General features: G+C 40.2%; 1 protein-coding gene across 3 annotated transcripts in view; it reads right to left on the bottom strand.

Annotated features, from left to right (window-relative positions):
• Window positions 1–961: 961 nt before the first annotated feature.
• Window positions 962–15,096, bottom strand: part of LOC118220546 (putative E3 ubiquitin-protein ligase UNKL) — a 29,854-nt gene continuing 15,719 nt past the window's right edge. Inside the window, exons 8-16 of one of the 3 annotated variants that reach the window (XM_035404372.1) lie at window positions 13,981–14,147; window positions 13,174–13,362; window positions 12,509–12,565; window positions 11,926–12,103; window positions 9,620–9,712; window positions 7,491–7,724; window positions 7,100–7,293; window positions 6,745–7,002; window positions 962–6,240 (exon numbers count right to left, since the gene is read on the bottom strand). In XM_035404372.1, coding sequence (XP_035260263.1) covers window positions 6,085–6,240; window positions 6,745–7,002; window positions 7,100–7,293; window positions 7,491–7,724; window positions 9,620–9,712; window positions 11,926–12,103; window positions 12,509–12,565; window positions 13,174–13,362; window positions 13,981–14,147 — 1,526 coding nt within the window. In that variant the 3' untranslated portion in view covers window positions 962–6,084. Of the gene's footprint in view, window positions 6,241–6,744; window positions 7,003–7,099; window positions 7,297–7,490; window positions 7,725–9,619; window positions 9,713–11,925; window positions 12,104–12,508; window positions 12,566–13,173; window positions 13,363–13,980; window positions 14,148–15,096 lie in introns of all 3 variants that reach the window. The other 2 variants (XM_035404371.1, XM_035404373.1) reach the window with 2 other exon arrangements.

Genomic DNA, 15,096 nt, shown 5'->3' on the forward strand with positions numbered 1-15,096 from the left:
CTAGCCAGTCTCTAGCACAACAAGACCTTTTCATGGGGTACCAACTGCTGGGTGGTGTACCTGGCCAGGAGTCTGCATTCTAGGTGAAAATGGCTTACTGCAGGTGTGTTATGGCCAGAACACTCTCATTAATTGCTACTTGAAATGTTTGTGATTTAGGAATCTAGGCCTCTTTTTGTGCACTAATTGTAAGTTTATCTGAATCAGAGCTTTAGCAAAGTATTCCTAAAATGTAAAAAAAAAAAAAAACTTTCACCAATTCACCAGTCTTCTGATGGTGAGTGGATGGTGTGTGCCCTGAGATATATTGGCAGCCTGTCCAGGGTGTATTCCTGCCTCTTGCCCAATGCACGCTGGGATAGGCTCCAGCACCCCCCGGGACCCTGCTTAGGATAAGCGGGTATAGATAATGGATGGATGGAACAGCCTTCTGATTCACCTTAGTCTTTAATAGGAACAGTTAAATAAATTACCTCCATGAAATTGTTTGCAATATAGCACAATAAGGACAATGTGATTATGGGCTTATATTCTTCACTTCATGCACAGCTATTTCTGACAATGAGGTTAAATAATCCCTGAAAACATGAAGCACCTAAAAAATGCAACAGCTTGTTGAAATTCTAGGATTGCAGTACACAGCTTTTGTGAATCTGCAGTCTGCTTTCAACATAGTACGATTTCAATTCTATCAGCTAAAGCTCATAGAACATCATAGATCCACCACATTTCACCGTAGGTATGATGTTCTTCTCAACATAAGCATTCTTCTTCTTTGGACATCAAACCGACCATAAAAAATAGTCACTTGCAATTGGTTTATTAGAAAATAAGTAATATTTTGGTGAACCTCCCACACATGTCAACCAGGTCATGCTCATCGTACTGTAAGATTGAAACTGACCAGCAAGGCTATGTCTTCTTAAATGTGTGCAGAAAAGGAAAACAAAAATGACACAAATTTTTAAGATCCAAAATTATTTTAATTCCCATAATGATAAAAATAATTCAATGAATTCTGTAAACCATTGCATAAATGCTATAGTGTAAAAAATTTGAACAAGTGTTAACAATTTTAAACAATACACTACAAGTAAATGATTATGCATTATAAATAATACAATCTATTTTATTTCTACAGAAAAAAGCCATTCAGGTGTTCAATCCTTTCTAGACACTTTCTAGCTATTCCATGTAAAGGCTTTGATAAATTAAACACAGGAAAATTCCCATAATATGTCATTAAGGTCATATGTTGACATCACATACACAAATTAATATACTAACAGTAATATTCCTAATAATATTTAAACACTAATTAGAATAAGCTATTCTATTTAATAATACATACCAAAATAAGCGATATGTTGTTTCTTAATAAAGGTCTAGCCCAATTAAAATACTAAGCAAATAAATCTATGAAATGCAACTAAGTGTGTAAGAACTAAACAGCTAATTCTAGTTATAACTGTAAAACCCTGAGAAAATAAACTTTTTCCTTTTTGTCCCCCACTATCAATAGGTTAATAAATACACAAACTTGAAAATGGCATTGTTAAATTCTTAACCTTTAAAGAATTTGAACAGTATAGCCAGCTCATGAAATTAAATGCTACATAATAAATCAAATGTTCTTGAACTTATTCCAGTGGCCAATATCCAATTTTGGATGGTACATTCAATATCTTGGGTTTCCATATTAAAGAACTAAAACAACTCCTGAATCTGGAGGACTACAGAACAGTGGTTCCAGTCATTCGGACCTCATTTAAAGTAGGGCTAATCACTCTGGACTTAGAGCAGAACAATCCAGCAGGTTTTTCAGTTCTTTTTAATAACTGGATAGATGATCATTGTTAAGGTTGCCAATTAAGCATAACTGACGGTAGGCAACTGCCTGGCTATAAAGGAAGCCTACAGAAACTGGGGACCTGTAGGGCAGCAGAAAGTACACCCGATTTAAAGTCTTCCTGAAAAAAATATCTGCTTTGATAGGTAATGCTGCCAAGACTTTCAATTAATTACTGCCTGGACATTCGAATAAATGCAAACAGAGCTTTATATTTAACATCCATAAGAGATTGCATAAATATATTCAGATCCAATAATTACAATATTAATACAAAAAGAAAATATTTTCTGTGGATGCAAAAAGATTATCCACGCCCCAAATAATGAAACGTCACCTGTATACAACAATTTACAAGCTGCTTCGCTTTACTCTGTGCTTTTCTTCAGTGCCAGCTGCCTGTTTGCATGTTGAGTGCTTTCAACAGTGTGGCCAATGCACAAACATTTAAAAGAAGGAAGGAATTTACATCTATCGTTACTAATAAGAATAATGAGTGAAACTATGGCAGACACAGACAGTGATTTCTAAGGTGAGATTTTATTTGGCTCACTAAGTCTCTTCATCAGCAAGCACCTATAAGGCCTGTCAGGCTTTAGTTTTGAGGCCTTTAAGTGTCAAACTCTCAAAAGTAATTTTCTGTCTACGCTTTCCCCTCACATTACATATATCAAAAACAGGCTATTTTTTTTGCCTAATATTCAGTATACAAAACTAAACTGAATCCCTAATTAAACATAAAACAGTAAAGTAGTGGTGCGATTTCAACATCAAATTAGTGTTGTTCCTTTTGGTAACATAATCAATTGGACTGATCAACTAGCCACATATCTTCAGTGAGTTCTCATGGCTGAAAACTAGAATGTATTGCTAGTGCACAGTTCACCTAAGAGATGTTCCATAGACTTATGGCTTGTGAGGGTATTAAGAGTAGCTGGTCCTCTATGCAGCCAGACCTAGGAATGAAGCATTCTGAAGACACTGGATATGTAGCAGTTTAGAAAGGAAGTGGAACTGCTGGCAACCAGGAGCTATTCCAAATAGCTCAGTACAAGCCATACAAGGGGGTCTACAACTTTAGATGTAGCATCAAAAAGGCACAATCAAAACTCAGGGACATATAATAAAACTTATTATGTTGCGAATGTTGCAATAATCATTAGATTAACCATGGAATTGAGAGCTAGGGTTCTTTTTGTATGCGTGCGTGTTCTACAGTGGTGTGTGTGGTTTTGGGGGGCCCTTCCATAAAGCCTACATTCCCTAAGAATGCACCATAGTGAGGTGGTGCAGTATAAGGCCAAGGAGAGATCAACTACAGCTGCCACAAGGTACACAAAAACTCTACCTGTCTGTATCTGCCACAGATGCTGTATGCCAATCAAGTAAATACACATGTCAATGTGTACACTACTGCTCATGGGAGTGACATCATTTAGTAATGATAATCCAGTCAAATGAAAACCAAAGAGAGCACCTCACAGTCAAATGTACTTCACAGCATTGCAGTGCACAACCATTTGTATGCAACACTGAGTTAGCGGCTTTACCAGTAAATTACAGTTCAGCAGAAAAAGAAAAACATTTGAAATAGTTAATGCATATGGCCACTGTAAAATATTTCATTCATTTACCCACATTCCTTCAATATAGACTACTGCTGTTCAAAAATCATGTTTTAAGTTTGTGCAAGTTCAATGTTAAACCACAATTTTCTAACCATAAAATGTTTCTGTGGTTATAATAGTCCCCCATAAATACACAATTTCAACAAAACATTAGATTTGGTCATTTCTGAAAATCTGGTCTCTAGCCATTTCGCATGTAGAATGTTAGAAATAACAATGCAGTAATAATAAAAAAAGCAAAAATATCACAGAATTTTGTAAAACAGTAAATTCTTTGGCAAAACTACAAAACATGGGCAAGCAGTCCATTAATATTGTCAGCAGTCACCCCACCCCCTTCATTCAAAATGTCAAACCATACATTACAGAGAATACTCTACGCCTTAGCTATAAAAATTGTAACCGTTCAAACAGCCTGAATATAACACTGGCTATAGCACTGATTTATTTAAACGTACAAGGACATAAACCAACAAACCCCTGCATACACATTTTTTATTTTGTGCTTTATCCATTCCAACAGTTTTTTTTTTTTCCAAATAAGTCTAGAACCCTTCAAAAATATTTAATGAGGGCCTTTGGGCCAAATCTGCAATGTGCCCCATCCTCTGAATATGAATGAGTAGCACATATTCGGGCAAACTTCCCTAATATAAAAGAGACACATTACACATTTAATGACTTTCGACAAAACCTATTAAGGCATCTTATTTATAAAGCTTATTTTTTGGATAATAAAGTAGTTGACACGGCTAACCTTTCATTCTTTAGGTTTAAGAATTTGTCAGGGTGGAAAGATCACATCAAAATACAAATGAACAAAAATACATTCCAAAAATCTATTAATTACATACATACAAATGACCTCTAGAGAGACCATCAAATGTATAATTCATATTGTTCCATATAAAGAAAGGGACATCTGCCAGTGCAACCTGTGCAATTCTGGACACGCAAACTAAAAAACAAGCAAACTGACTTGTTTTTACTGTTTAACTGTGGGGGTAGGGGTATATTCCAGTATTCACTTTTCAAAACCTTTAACACATTTAAATTCCTGGGTCACCTAATTAGGTAACAGTATCGCATCCCCTTATTCTGGCCAGTATCTGCTAGTTTATCCCTGATTTCCACCTTAATTGCACGTTACGGCAAAGGTTTTCACGCTCAAAGTTGCTTTCTGTTGAACACTCATTGCTGTAAATATTAAAGGACTAAGAGCACAAAGTACATGAACACAAATACATTGTGAACACAGTAGTAGGTCATTTCAATTAGTTTAACCTAAACACATCATACATAACACGATTTACAGATTTAACACCGCACTTCTGCGAAGACATTACAGAACCAAATCATTTTTACTCCATTACAAAAAGTGTGCCAGTTTTTTCCTTTTAAAATATATACATTAATGATTTTCTTCCTGATTGCATACACCTACCTCATAATTCGCTTCTAAACACTTTGTAAGGATACTGTAATGGCATCAGAATTCACCCAGAAGCACCACTGCCCACTTTTGGAGGGGAGGACAGTTATTTTAAGTGTGACATCAGGGCAAAAGCATGTATAAAACCTATGATCTCTTACCATTACTGCCTACACAATTGTGAACTTCATTTGGAGGCCAATGCAAGGAGTTACGTACGAAAGCAGATTCCTGCTAACAATGGAGGAATATTTTCCAGAACTTTGTGTCGGCCTTTGGCCACCCGCACTTTTTTTTTTTTTTTTTTTTTTAAATACAGTCTTCATTTCTACCAAATGATTAAGATTTTCTAAGGCAAGGCACTTGAGTGTGAATGGATGAGTGTCGCACATTTTTGAAACAATACTTGCAAGAGGGCAGGGGTCAAAACACAGTCTCAACAGTGGTGTGAAGCTGACCGAAGACCTAGGTCCTCCAACATAACAAACAGAAAAAATGCAGACAATGGCAGTTTCCCAAATGCTTTAGCGTATGTGCCTGTGCGATAAAAGTACAATAGCTGGTTATACTTGTAATGACTATATGTTTTTTGATTTGAAAATATTAAAAAAATAAAATAAAATCCTAAGCCAGTTGAGCTATTAATGCATATGATTTTGTTTTGTATAACAATATAACTATACTGTGATTTCAATTATAAATTGAGTATGAAATATTCTATTTCACAGTACACAAAAGCTTCACACAATAGCATATTTTAGAAAAAAGATTTTAAAAAACTACAAGCAGCTTAAAGCAATTTTCTAAAGTAACATTGAACAGATTCCAGGTAGACAAAGTGCTGTTTAAAGAAATTAATCTTCTTCAAAGAAACTAGTAGCAATAATGGTGTCTGACTGATGCATTTAATTGTACCATTATTTAGCGGGAATGACTGAAGAGCTACCAAAGAAAGACACCGGAAAAATGAATGGCATTTATCTATCAAGAAGCAAATCTTTTGTCAAATTACCAGATATCAATCTATGCATCAGTCGATCACCATCAACTGGTTTATAATAAAACTATCAATTAAATCACTACATGAAATACTGAAAATAAAGCAATGTCTAAACTGTTAGCATAATACATTACATAGTTCAATATCCAGAAGTAGTACCGTGAATAGTTCTACATCACCATTTCAGTATTTTTGTCTTGCAGTAAGGACATTCCGTTTTGCCGGGTGCACAGTTCTCACAAAGTACGTAATGTTGACAAGGCTGCAGGACAATGGAACGATCATGCTTTTGGCAAACTATACATTTCTTTGACTGAAGCTGATATATTACCTGTGTGTTGAGGGGGAAAAAAAGCGTTAGTATCAGTCTTTCTTCAAAAATGGCAATATTAAAAGCACAGCATGAAACCTCTACAACAGCATGTGGCAGGTTATGCACATTACATTACGTTACAGGCATTTAGCAGACGCTCTTATCCAGAGCGACTTACACAGCTTTTACATAGCATTTACATTGCATCCATTTATACGGCTGGATATATACTGAAGCAATGCAGGTTAAGTACCTTGCTCAAGGGTACAACAGCAGTGTCCTACCCAGGAATCGAACCTGAGACCTTTAGGTTACACGACCAGTTCCTTACCCATTGCGCTACACTGCCGCCCTAGTAATGCACAGTAATGCACTAGATGTCACACTGATGCATCAGAAATGTAAAACGGTGAAAATCTCAAGTGTTTAGTTACTACAGTTACTACTTAGGACCCACACCCCCCACACACACACATACGAACTAAGCTTTGTGCGTCGGCTCAGGGGTGCGGCCATGCTTACCGTGTCTACGAGCTCCAGGTCTGCGCGCAGCTGCGACTGGACGGAGAGGAGCTTGGGGAGGGGCAGGCGGTCGGGCTCTCCGTAGCTGCGCAGCAGAGGCGTGCCGGGGGAGCGGCACACGGCGTCGAAGCCCTCTTGGAGCCGCTTGAGCTGCCGCTCGGCGTCCTCGCGCTTCTGCGCGGCCAGCTGCCGCTCCGCCTCGGCGGACTTGGCCTGCTCCTTCGCCTCCTGAGCGTCCTTCTGCCAGGCGTCGCAGGCCTGCGGGAGGCGGGAACACGACTCGGTTCGTTACGGCGCACTCGACGCGTCGGGACGAGCAGGGGAGGGGCTGTGCGTAGCGGGGAAACGGCCTGACCTGCTTCACCTGCTGCCAGGCGTCCTCCCACTGCTTGATCTTCCGCTTGGCCTCGTCCAGCTCCCTGCGCAGCCGGGGCAGGTCGGCGCCGCCGGGGGTCGCCGCGGCGACGCTGCTGAACACCGGCGACGGGCTGGGCGAGAAGCTCCCGCTCACAAAGTCCCATATGCTGCCGCCGGCGCCTCCGTTCAGACCTGCTGGGAGACACGTTCACACTGCTTTTTACAGCCAACCGAAATCCCCACCAGGACAGGAGCGCCCACAGTGAATCTGGCTACTTCCACAAAACAGGGACCCCAGCAAAGCTCACTGCACACTATCAGTTCTGCTGCGGATCCCAAGCGGGCCCCAGACTGTCGGTGTGGTCGCCGGGGCAACCGCTGCGTCTTACCGAGAGCATTCTGGGAGGACACTGACGTTCCCAGGAGGCCGTGCTCCGTCTTGCTGGGATGGGCCTGGGGCTGATTTTGCTGGGGTACCATGCCGGACAGGAGGGACTGGGAGAAGGACTGGGACAGGGAGCTCAGAGGAGAGGCCGATAGAGAGGAGGAGGAGTGCAGGGAGGACGAGCGCGCCAGAGAACCAGGGATGTTCACAGGGGCCGAACTGCCCAACAACCTCTGACCTGAGGAGACAACGGTGAGGAAACATCAGGCATACTGCACACTCAAACACAACCCAGACCAAAATGTGAAAGCTGTGAGTTGGGAAACATTGTGCGCATTGAAACCAATGAGCCTCATTCACAAAACATGCGTGCCATCAAATCTGATTGTTAACTGTGCTTACAAACATTTCCACAAACATCTGAGCATTCATCATTTGATTTTCAGGTAAGATCCAAATCTACGTTGGTTTGAAACATACAGGAAGGCATACACAGAAGTGATTTCTATTTAAAATGCTATATTATTCACGCAAATCAACATTAACGGGCACACACATTCACTTTAAGGAAAACTGGTATTCATCCTCTGATACTCCTGGGATACGCCCAACATCTAAGTTCTGTTTCATGAATCTCACATTGGTTTTTCATGGGAACTTTAAGAACAAAAGTAAGAAGAATTTAATAAGAATTTTGTGAATGAGGCCCATTGTGTCCACGTGCATTTAATGCACAAAACAGTGGAATATTTAGTGCCCTCCATCAGGAAATGTTGTGTAACTGCAAGGGTTAAAAGAGAAATGTTATTCATTTCACAAAGAACACTTAACAAGCATTTAAAATGTTGAAAATGTACAATATATCATCATCATTCAATTCAAAAAATATTTCAATGAGCTATTAATGAGTTTGAAATTAAACAATGTTCTGCTGTAAATATGACCTCATCTGTTATTCGAAAACCATACTTTCAATTCATGGTTAATGAATAACAAGAAATACAACATTCTCCCAGCTCCTGGCTAAAAATAGTCTCATCTTTTCAGTCTGTACTAGGGATGGTGGCTTTCAATTATTTCACAGATCAAGTAATAGCATACTGTGAGATTCCAAATAGATTCCGAGCATGGGGAAGAATCTATTTTTAGAATGCATCTTGGCCAGGTGGCACCACTTGTATAGAAAATGCATGCGCACACACTGCACATCGGTTTTTGCTTCATAACAGTCTTAATGCTTACCCTATTGTGTCAAACACAATAACTAAAGAAGCTCAAAATGTATAATAATCATATATTTAATGAAAAGTAATTGCTCTTAAAAATGTAATCAAAATCTTTTTCTATTTTGTTCTGGCGAGTGCCCATTTGCAGCTTCTATATTTCAAGAGTTAAAGCTCCTCTGACAATAATTTAAAGTTTATTTTTCCCATTTGCTCAGTGAAAATAACACCATTTGAGTTGCAGCTTCATTACTGAAATGATCACATTTTAACAGAGCCAACGCACACTAAGCAAACAGACACAAAATATGGCCTGTGAAATCAGCACGCGAATAAGGCATTCAGCGTTACAGCCGCAGCTTATGGCGATGTTTTCCTGCGAACACGCAGATGCTTTGAGATTTCACGAGCGCTTGAACTGAATCATTTTCATTAACTGAAGTCTAATCTGTGTTTTAAAAAAGTGAGAGACACAACAAATACAGTACAATTCCAGTGCCAGTAGTGGAATTCCAATGCTAGTGTGAGCTTAACCTGAGCAAACTGACATTTTCCAGTGTGCGCAATGCAGCATCTCCCAATATTTGCGATAAGCAGATATGCCTTGCACATCTGAACACCTGCTTACAAAGTACACAAAAATTCGACTTAGCCAAAGACACCTGAGCAGGTGTGTAAATCTTCCAAGTCTGAACAGAACCCACTGTGACATTTAACAGCTATATTGAACGTGACATGGGCCCAGGGGCAGCAATACTTCAAGTAAATATAATTTATAACCAGCATTTAAAATCTAACCAATAAAAGGAAAAATCAAACCGGTAGAAGTGGATGAAAAACCAAGGAAAGAAAAACTAAACATAAAGAAAAGGCCTGGAGTCCTTCCAGACTGAAAACTGTAAAAGCTCACTTGATAAATCGATGTCGCCGTTTTCCTGTTCTTCAAATTCTTTATCAAGAGAAGCTACGTTGACATCACAAAAATTCAGGTCAAGCGCAGAGCCTGAAACACAGAGAGAAATTCTGTTAAACTTCCATGGTTACAGATGAATTAGACTTCCTTTCGTATCGGTCTCAGTCAGACTGCGGCTCTGTCTCCGTCCAGAGCAGAGCGGGGCAGTGCTGCTGCAACGTGTGGGACTCCCACAAAGCACCAGGGAGAGGAGGTGGAGACCTGTAGCGTGTGCTTCGACACCTACAGAACAGAGCACGGGAATCAGGAGGGAACAGGACAGCAGGCTACACGCGTGTCTTTAAGTGCTTTAATACACCTGGGTGGCTTTCAGACAACAGCGGCATTTATACCCCAGTGCTGTTTTATGGTTCTATTTTTAACAGCTGTGTGCGAATCCGCTGGGAGGTCATTTGAAACAAAGGTTCCAACCTGAAGACTGACGACTTCAGGAGGCTACTTTACATTCGGAGGCTATGTTCTACAAATTTCTCGCAAGGGGAAAAAGCTGAAACAAACAACTTAAACACTTCCTGCAATCAAAATATTTTTTTTTATACCTTAAAAACAAAAAAGAAAAAAAAATCACTGGTAGCAGCCACTGGGGTTGACCAGTATCAGCTCGTACATGTATCGTTGATCCAAGCGTTGAATTGGCTGGTTTTGGCGTCAGATGTTAAGAGTCTGTGTCATTTTCCATATTATTCTCCATGTTCTGCCAGCTATCCAACTGAACACTTTTGTGAGCCAGTTTAGTGGGCTGTGTCTAGTAATGATGAACTTGTAGATATACACTACAGAAGAAACACACCCCATTCACCTCCCCAGGTCTCCTGTCAGGAAATATTTAGTTTTACATCAAATAGAAATGTCATTTAGTAGAGGATGCACGCACGCATCTTTTCAAGTGTTAATTCAAGTTCAAAAACGTGTTTGCATGGGGTCTTTAAGACAAAAAGCAACAGGTTTAGTTGCACAGCATCAAAAAGCAGTTGAAAAGCCTTGCATGGCCTGTGCACTTAAACCTAGATAAATGATCAGGAACTTGAAATGATCAAGGAACTTGAAATACCTCCTGGCCAAATGGCAGCTTTCCAGAAAGCTGCCATTTGGCCAGGAGTCTGCATGTTGAGCTGGCACTGGCACTAGTCAGAGGAGCCACAGCGAGCACAATCACATTTCAGTGCTCCAAATAAAACTTCCATCCTTTTTAAACTACCAAGAAAGATCACACTGTTGCGTTTGAAAGCCCTCAAAACTGTTGAATTCAAACACAATGCTAAATAATTCAATTCATCATTAGAACAAAAATACATCATGAACCTCTATAAAATGTCACCATACCAATACTCAAGTACCTCAGTTAAATATCACAAATGTACTAACATAATCATTATAAAATCAAGTTTCTGGCATCAGTGTCCTTGACCGCACAACCTACTCCTGACCGATTTTTCAGAAGAAAGAAAAAGAGCCTCCCTACCTCAGCACTGTAAAGTAGGACAGCCGTCCAGGTTGCTTTGTGATGACTCAAACAGCAGCTTGCTCTGAATCTCACACACTTTCGCTCACGGACCCCCTCATATATACACCAACCCCAGTCATGTGACCACTGCTGCCTAGCAGCACCAAGGTGCTGGGGTGGAGACCAGGGCAGGGAGACCCAGCACGAGCCTCCCTGGGCTGCCTACCATAACCCCCACAGGGGAAAAGTGAGGCTCTTCTGAAAGCAGTTATGCTCAGGGGTACTGCATGCGAGCATGATGTTAAACCTCCCAACAGGAATGCTATGCTCTTTGCTGAGCACCATTACCTCCTTCCCACTATTCACACCTGCTCTGGCGGTGATGTGCTAACAATGAACCACAAAAGGCCTTGACAAGACATCTCAAAATGGCTGAATAACAAATGCTCCTCACTGCCATACCCACTGCTAGCGGACTGAACAATAACATGAAACGTGGCACGGTTTGAGCATTCTGGATTGTGTAATGGCTTTAAAAAGGCTGTTAAATATGTTGGTGATTGGGTGTGTTGGCAAATGCACTGAAAAGCCTTTCCTCCATCTGTTCTATCTGTCTCATGTTCCATTTGTGTGACTTAACTCCAGGTTCTGTGGTAAGCCAGCTCTTTACACAACACATATAGTTTTGTTCACAACATTTAGACAGTTTGACAATTTCATGTACATTTGTTCTTCCATTCTTCCGATATAATGAAAAATTAAAAATATGCAGCTGTACGGAGTCAACGCGTGAACTTACCTACGACTGATTCGACTGTATTGCTACCGGGATAGAAGGGGGTTGCTTTTGCATTCATGGTGGAAAGCGTGGTTGGGGAGGAGCTGTCCGAGCCGATGCTGGAGGCCAGACTGGATGTTATACTGGACGTGATACTGCAAGCCAGAGGGTTCGCCGCGGAGAACACACTGATAAGGTTCTGCAAACCAGATGACAAAACATTCAGCATAAATCAGAACTAATGGAATAAAAGGCCTCATTTGATGAGTCCCATTTAGACAGTCCAAGCATGCATTTCATAGGACAAGGATCATGAGAACTAAGGGTGCAAGATATGGAAATGAAAGCCTATACTATTTCACACAAGGAGAGCACTGCAAAGAGGAAGATTTTCTTTATGGATCGCGGTTTGAGCGATTTTATAGTGTCATCTCATTTCCGTCTTCAACTTTACTGGAACTGAATGAAAAAGATCAAGCATTTTGTAAAAGGCTCGATCATGTAGAAGTGGAGAGTTTAACACCCGTTATACGTGTTCCTTTATTTTTTCTTTCAGCATACAATTTTAAAAGCACAAAGTAAACTTGTGACTCGTTTCACTCGCCTGTTTGTCTTGGTCCAGTAGTTTTTGACTATCTGGATAACCCTTCAGAAACTTTGCCTGCAAATAAGACACAAAACTGACGTGATCAATCGGTGTGGTGTAACACAGACGTCACTGCGTGTTATTCCAGCGTCATTTCAGAAAATAAAAGTGTGTTAATGAGCAGTCTTGCATCCGCAGCACGAAAAGGAGGGAATTAAGTTATTTAAGCAAGAGAACACACATTCTGAACAAAACTTGATTGTGACAAAAGAATGTTAAAAAAAAATAAATTAAAAAACAACTTAACATGTGCTATGTTTTGACACTTCTTTCAAGTGGAACTAGTATTTCCAGGTTAATATTAATCCCATTATTTTACTGTTTAACTATCAGTTACAAACCAACGTGACCTTTAAAAATAAACTGTCTCAAAATACCTATCCCTGAAACATTTGAGCCTTTTATGACGCTGTTTAATGAAGAAAATGACAGGGAATAACCGAAGGTCCTATTTTTTAAAAAAGCACAGAAAAGCAAGACAAAAAAAGGAAATGAACTTAAAAAATATATATCTACTACAATTATACATGCAAAGCTAAGTATACACCGTATACCGAGCTGCCTGCAGCTTATGAGATATAGTGGGCAGGAGAGGGAGAGAAAAGAAAGGGATGTTTATGTACCTGATCCTCACGCTCAAAGCCCGGAGCTTTGGGATAGTTAGATGTCGGAGAGGAAACACTGGAGGTGGTTGACTCTGAACATAAGCTACCATTAGTAATGCTTTTTGGCCTGCCAATGGGTCCAACTGGGGACACTGAACTGTTGCTTCCTGAGCTTGACGTTACAGTCAGACTATTACAGCATGAAACCTAAAGAAGAAAAGTACACAGGATCTTATTAAGGTTTCATAGCCTGGCCAATGTGCTCAGCTTTACAATTAACTTCAGGTCAGTCGATGTCCAGAAAGTCCCAAGACGTCTGACAACAGAGTTGGTCCTGACAGGCCGTGTCTTAATGTACTTCTTAAACTTCTTTCCTTTTTTTTGGCCAATTTATATTCTACCAGGCTAACAAGGAGCCTCAACTGATTTTCAAACTCTTGGTTTGATCTTCTGTTTTATATGAAAGAGCACATTGAATGAAATCAAAGGCAGAAAGAAATAATACAAATTATATAAAAACAAACAGAAATGTACAAAAACATTAGCCTGCAACTCTTCCTATAATATGTCAACTTCCCTTTAGGAAAATCAGGCACAGCACAAAAACACTTCCTTAATGGTCTCATTATTAGCTGAATTTTTGAACGCACAATTTTTCAAAATACACTTCTCATTTGCAATCTTCATTTTTTAAACTACGCAGGTTTTGCATTACACAGGATTTGGGCACAGCACGCCTTGAACTCTCCACAGTCTTTTCCCCTGTGAAGGGACACAGTGAAGAGTGATGGGAAGACAGTGAGGATAAGGCACACTGTTACGTACGTTGTCGTGCTGGCCGTTGTTGCCCGCAGTGCTGGTGACGGCGTTTGTGTTGCCTCCCCACTCGCTGACCAGACACTCAGAGTACTGCTGGGGGCACATCTTTGACTGGGAGCCCGAGTGCATCACAGTGAGCAGCGAATTCATCGTCTCTTCGGTGGAAGGTATTCCTGGAACAGACAACACACACACACAGGGGTTTTTACATGCCCTTTCATTATCAAGTGCTGCCCTGAAACCTATTACTTGATGTTCCCACGTCCACTCAACCATTTCAATTACAGTACGGACCGACACATATCAGTGTTTGCCCTCAACAGCCTTAAAGGGGAGCTAAGCCCACGAAAACCCTAACTAAAATGTATTTGTCACGGCGAATGTTTGCCAAATTTCATCAATAACAAACTTCATTTGCTACTGCCACATTACAACATTACCCATGAGGATCCTGTGCAGTAAAATTGGGACGCTGAGCTGCTAGGTGGCTCATCTGGTCATGGCACCATGCCATGGTGCATGAATGACCATGCCAGTGGCGACTAGGGGTGAGACCGTTTACTTGCGTAAACGAGTACTTGTCGGCAGGTTTTTAAATGCAAAGAAAAAAAACAATCAGAGAAACTGAATTTTTTTTGTCTAATGAAATCTACAAATATATACAAAAACATAGCGGCAATTAACGGGTTCCATGCAGCATTGGGCAAATGGCACACAATTGCACAGTCTTATATATTATCTGTCAGGATGTAATGAATGACACAAAACTCCTGACTCTGACCGGATGAATCTTGGAATGGAAAGATTTTGAATGTAGGCCAAATAGTTGAGGAGTTGGGAGTTGAAAATATGAACAAAATATGCTTCAACTGACAGTGGCTCTACAGAGTACAGCTGTATGGCTGATCACTTGTGATTAGAAAAATTATTTTGATACCCTTTCATCAGCATACTCCAAAGAGCCAGAATTCTGTGTTTTGTATATGGTGTTGTGGTCTAGAAAAAAATGGTTGTTATAGCGCCATCATCTGGTCAGTTGTTTTTTTTATTTTTTATTTCCCAAGTAGTGGGTAAAATTTTCAAGATATCTACCAAATTTGGTAGCTCTAAGTTTTTTGAGAT

This window comes from Anguilla anguilla, chromosome 2 (genome assembly GCF_013347855.1).
Source record: "Anguilla anguilla isolate fAngAng1 chromosome 2, fAngAng1.pri, whole genome shotgun sequence".
Taxonomy (NCBI): domain Eukaryota; kingdom Metazoa; phylum Chordata; class Actinopteri; order Anguilliformes; family Anguillidae; genus Anguilla; species Anguilla anguilla.